A 6,000-nucleotide genomic window follows, 5' to 3' on the forward strand; every position below is an offset into this window, starting at 1 on the left:
TCTTATATCTAGAAAACCCTGAGAAATCAACGATACACCTACTAGAGCTAATAAACAAATTTAGCAAAGTAGCGGGATACAAGATTAATGCACATAAGTCAGTAATGTTTCTATATGCTAGAAATGAACAAACTGAAGAGACACTCAAGAAAAAGATACCATTTTCAATAGCAACTAAAAAAATCAAGTACCTAGGAATAAACTTAACCAAAGATGTAAAAGACCTATACAAAGAAAACTACATAACTCTACTAAAAGAAATAGAAGGGGACCTTAAAAGATGGAAAAATATTCCATGTTCATGGATAGGAAGGCTAAATGTCATTAAGATGTCAATTCTACCCAAACTCATCTACATATTCAATGCAATCCCAATCAAAATTCCAACAACCTACTTTGCAGACTTGGAAAAGCTAGTTATCAAATTTATTTGGAAAGGGAAGATGCCTCGAATTGCTAAAGACACTCTAAAAAAGAAAAACGAAGTGGGAGGACTTACACTCCCTGACTTTGAAGCTTATTATAAAGCCACAGTTGCCAAAACAGCATGGTACTGGCACAAAGATAGACATATAGATCAATGGAATCGAATTGAGAATTCAGAGATAGACCCTCAGATCTATGGCCGACTGATCTTTGATAAGGCCCCCAAAGTCACCGAACTGAGCCATAATGGTCTTTTCAACAAATGGGGCTGGGAGAGTTGGATATCCATATCCAAAAGAATGAAAGAGGACCCCTACCTCACCCCCTACACAAAAATTAACTCAAAATGGACCAAAGATCTCAATATAAAAGAAAGTACCATAAAACTCCTAGAAGATAATGTAGGAAAACATCTTCAAGACCTTGTATTAAGAGGCCACTTCCTAGACTTTACACCCAAAGCACAAGCAACAAAAGAGAAAATAGATAAATGGGAACTCCTCAAGCTTAGAAGTTTCTGCACCTCAAAGGAATTTCTCAAAAAGGTAAAGAGGCAGCCAACTCAATGGGAAAAAATTTTTGGAAACCATGTATCTGACAAAAGACTGATATCTTGCATATACAAAGAAATCCTACAACTCAATGACAATAGTACAGACAGCCCAATTATAAAATGGGCAAAAGATATGAAAAGACAGTTCTCTGAAGAGGAAATACAAATGGCCAAGAAACACATGAAAAAATGTTCAGCTTCACTAGCTATTAGAGAGATGCAAATTAAGACCACAATGAGATACCATCTAACACCGGTTAGAATGGCTGCCATTAAACAAACAGGAAACTACAAATGCTGGAGGGGATGTGGAGAAATTGGAACTCTTATTCATTGTTGGTGGGACTGTATAATGGTTCAGCCACTCTGGAAGTCAGTCTGGCAGTTCCTTAGAAAACTAGATATAGAGCTACCATTCGATCCAGCGATTGCACTTCTCGGTATATACCCGGAAGATCGGAAAGCAGTGACACGAACAGATATCTGCACGCCAATGTTCATAGCAGCATTATTCACAATTGCCAAGAGATGGAAACAACCCAAATGTCCTTCAACAGATGAGTGGATAAATAAAATGTGGTATATACACACGATGGAATACTACGCGGCAGTAAGAAGGAACGATCTGGTGAAACATATGACAACATGGATGAACCTTGAAGACATAATGCTGAGCGAAATAAGCCAGGCACAAAAAGAGAAATATTATATGCTACCACTAATGTGAACTTTGAAAAATGTAAAACAAATGGTTTATAATGTAGAATGTAGGGGAACTAGCAGTAGAGAGCAATTAAGGAAGGGGGAACAATAATCCAAGAAGAACAGATAAGCTATTTAACGTTCTGGGGATGCCCAGAAATGACTATGGTCTGTTAATTTCTGATGGATGTAGTAGGAACAAGTTCACTGAAATGTTGCTATATTATGTAACTTTCTTGGGGTAAATAGGAACATGTTGGAAGTTAAGCAGTTATCTTAGGTTAATTGTCTTTTTCTTACTCCCTTGCTATGGTCTCTTTGAAATGTTCTTTTATTGTATGTTTGTTTTCTTTTTAACTTTTTTTTTCATACAGTTGATTTGAAAAAAGAAGGGAAAGTTAAAAAAAAAAAAAAAAAGAAAAAAGACAAACAAGGAAAAAAAAAAAAAAGATGTAGTGCCCCCTTGAGGAGCCTGTGGAGAATGCAGCGGTATTCGCCTCCCCCACCTCCATGGTTGCTAACATGACCACAGACATAGGGGACTGGTGGTTTGATGGGTTGAGCCCTCTACCATAAGTTTTACCCTTGGGAAGACGGTTGCTGCAAAGGAGAGGCTAGGCCTCCCTGTATTTGTGCCTAAGAGTCTCCTCCTGAATGCCTCTTTGTTGCTCAGATGTGGCCCTCTCTCTCTGGCTAAGCCAACTTGAAAGGTGAAATCACTGCCCTCCCCCCTACGTGGGATCAGACACCCAGGGAAGTGAATCTTGCTGGCAACGTGGAATATGACTCCCGGGGAGGAATGTAGACCCGGCATCGTGGGATGGAGAACATCTTCTTGACCAAAAGGGGGATGTGAAAGGAAATGAAATAAGCTTCAGTGGCAGAGAGATTCAAAAACGAGCCGAGAGATCACTCTGGTGGGCACTCTTACGCACACTTTAGACAACCTTTTTTAGGTTCTAAAGAATTGGGGTAGCTGGTGGTGGATACCTGAAACTATTAAACTACAACCCAGAACCCATGAATCTCGAAGACAGTTGTATAAAAATGTAGCTTATGAGGGGTGACAGTGGGATTGGGAATGCCATAAGGACCAAACTCCACTTTGTCTAGTTTATGGATGGATGTGTAGAAAAGTAGGGGAAGCAAACAAACAGACAAAGGTACCTAGTGTTCTTTTTTACTTCAATTGCTCTTTTTCACTCTAATTATTATTCTTGTTATTTTTGTGTGTGTGCTAATGAAGGTGTCAGGGATTGATTTAGGTGATGAATGTACAACTATGTAACGGTACTGTAAACAATCGAAAGTACAATTAGTTTTGTATGACTGCGTGGTATGTGAATATATCTCAATAAAATGATGATTAAAAAAAAAAAAAAAAAAAAAACCAGATTGGGGTGATGAATGCACAAATACATGATGGTACTGTGAACAGCTGATTGTACAGCATGGATGATTATATGGTATGTGAATGTATCTCAATAAAACTGAATTTAAAAAAAAAAAAAAAAAAAAAAAAAAGTAAATGTGCACCAGGAGACACGAACAAGAATATTTAAACCAATACCGTTTGTTATAGCCAGAAGCTGCAGAACCTGGAAACAAGCCAAATGTTCATCCACAAGAGAATAGGTAAATTGTGGCATAGTCATAAAATGTAATTCTATACAGCAATGAAAATGAAAAACCAGATCCACCCACTGGATGAATCTTATAAACACAACGTTGAGAAAATGAAGAAAAACTCCAAAAGAATGCATCAATATGACATTAATCATGTCAATTTCAAAAAAGTTTAGGAATGCCTACATACATGGTAAAAATATAAAAATAAGCAAGGAAATTATCACCACAAAAGTCAAGATATGGGGAAGGGAAATGGTTATAACTGAAGAGGGGCATAAGGCAGCAAGCTTCAATATTGCTAGCAATGTTCCATTTCTTTATATGGGTAGAGGTTACATCAATATTTGCTTTATATTTGGTAGACTGTGCATATGTTTGCACACACTTTCTGAATGTACATTTTACAATTAAAAAATAAAGGGAAAAAAAAGAAGAAAATCTGTAAAACAGGCGATTTTCATTATCAACGTATTTGTCATCCCAATCCCAGCAATTATAAGGTTGCTTAGGGACACAAAAGTCATCATAGTATGACAATGTTCACTGATGAACTGATCACTTAATGAAGTGCTCACCCCACTCAAACTTTCCTCCCTGATTAACTCCAGAAGTTTCTCTCACTGATTTTAAATACCCACAATATAAATAAAAGGCAAGTGATTTGCAAATTCATTCTTTCAACACATATTTATTGAGTGTGTACTACTTGTCAAAAACTGTTTTAGGGGACCGGCAAGAGCCAAGATAGATAAAGGTCCTGCCATCTTGCAAAGCATGGAGGACATGGGAACACCCATGCCCACTCCAATTTGGCCTCCACTTTCTCAGCTATCTTTCCCTTTAAGTTTCAAACATGAAGAACCTAAAAGGAACTCAAGGTACACAGAAGTTATTATCAAAACCACTATTTTAGGGAGCCTTTTTACTACAGAGGAATGACCTGCTTGGATTCATTTAGCAGCATAGTGGATTCCCATATTTTCAAGTAGGCAAAGAAGCTGCCTTATCAAAAGCCCTAAGTCAAGGTACTAGTCTCAGTAATAGTAACACTGTGGGAATTGACTTAAGTGGGGTCAAAGCTCCCAAGGAATGCTTTACCTGGGATCCACAGACCACTGGATTTTGTGTGTACTTGTATTTTTCTCCAGTGAAAATCCAGAGCTTTCATCTGATTCTCACAGGTGCTCAAACCAAAAAGGGTGAATAAGCACTACTCCCCAACAAGTTGAACAGACAAGCTTTTTTGGAACACTGAAAATGAACATGGACACAGCTTGGCCACCTAGGTTGAAACCCAGTTGTTGTGACCCCCAGGCCCATGCTCTGAAAGCCCAATACTTACTCTTAGTTCTTCGAAGGCTTCATCTAGGGTGGAGAGCTGGTGGCCCTGGTGAGCCCCAATGACCGGGCACAGGACACAGATGAGCTGCCTATCTTCCTGACAATAGGTGCTCAGATCTAGCCCATGGTCCGGACACTTCCTCTTGGCCACTCTCTCTGCTTCCATTTCTATTTCTGGGTCAAATTCGCTCTCTGCCTCAGTTTCTTCCTCAGCCTCAGATTCTCCTTCTTCCTGGTTGTCATCCTCAGCCTCACTTTCTTGCTCATCCTCCATTTCTTCTTCACTGTCTTCTTCACTCTCTTCATCGCTATCATCCTCACTCTCTTCCTCCGTCTCGCTCTCTTCTGACTCACTCTCTTCCTCGGACTCGCTCTCTTCTCCCACCTCGCTTTCTATCTCCGTCTCATTCTCCATCTTGGCCTCAACTTCTTCCTTCCCCTCCCCCTTGGCTCCCGATGTCCAGGCCTCGATTCCATGGAAGTATTCCGCCAGGTGGTGACTGAGGAATTTCTGCCTGTGCGCCTCTGCATGGCGGTGGCAGTAGCAGAAGCCGCATTCTTGGCACACTTCCTCGGCCCCCGGAGCCTCGTCGGGCTCACACTCGTCACACGTGCCGTCGTGAGGCAGCTCCTCGAAGGCCGCACCCACTCCGGAGGCCATGTGGTTCCCTGACGCGGCCAAGACTTAAGGGCCTCCGAGCTCGCCGCCTTTGGGCGGCCTCCTCACTTCCTCCTCCCCTCTGTGGTCCCTTTCTGGGGATTTGTCGCCCGTGTCTCAGAGCAAGACCTGGGGCCGCGGCCGCCACTGCACACAGCAGGAGCAAACGGCCTTCCCGCCGGCTCTGCCTACTCTGCACAACTACTGCGCTTCCTCTGCTGCCCCGGGTACTTCCGGCGCGGTGGCCTGGCAGCCCCGCGTCCGCCCGGCCCCGGTCGGCCCCCGCGTTCCCAGGCGCTCGCGCTGTTGGGCCACCTCGGCCTCTCGCCGCCCGGGGCAGGATCGCGGCGGCGGCTGGCCCTCACGCCGCCCCGGTTCCAATTTCCCTTTCACTGTCAGGCGGACTCCTTTCACTTCCTGAGTCATTTAAAGTGGCAATGGCCCTTTTCTGCTTTTCCCGCGGGCCTCAGCATCCCGGGGAGAAGGAGGAGAACGGATTAAGTTCCGGCTCACTCCTTTGGCGGGAATTGGTACCTCCCCCCACAGCCTCCGCTGAGGTGCCAGCCTGACTTTTTTAATGCCCCTGTCCATGTGTATTTCAGTATCTCTCATTCTAATCTGTCGCTACCCGTCATAGTCTCTGCTGCTGCGTGTTCTGCAAAGATCTAGGGGTGAAGTGTTGTTTACCACA

At 42.8% G+C, this 6,000-nt stretch overlaps 1 protein-coding gene across 1 annotated transcript in view; it reads right to left on the minus strand.

Annotated features, from left to right (window-relative positions):
• The window catches only part of TRIM44 (tripartite motif containing 44), a 199,561-nt gene extending 193,875 nt beyond the window's left edge, over nt 1-5,686 (minus strand). Inside the window, exon 1 of the mRNA XM_037838925.1 lies at nt 4,653-5,686. Coding sequence (XP_037694853.1) covers nt 4,653-5,312 — 660 coding nt within the window. The 5' untranslated portion in view covers nt 5,313-5,686. The remainder of the gene's footprint in view (nt 1-4,652) is intronic.
• Nucleotides 5,687-6,000: the final 314 nt, after the last annotated feature.

This window comes from Choloepus didactylus, chromosome 6 (assembly GCF_015220235.1).
Source record: "Choloepus didactylus isolate mChoDid1 chromosome 6, mChoDid1.pri, whole genome shotgun sequence".
Classification (NCBI taxonomy): domain Eukaryota; kingdom Metazoa; phylum Chordata; class Mammalia; order Pilosa; family Megalonychidae; genus Choloepus; species Choloepus didactylus.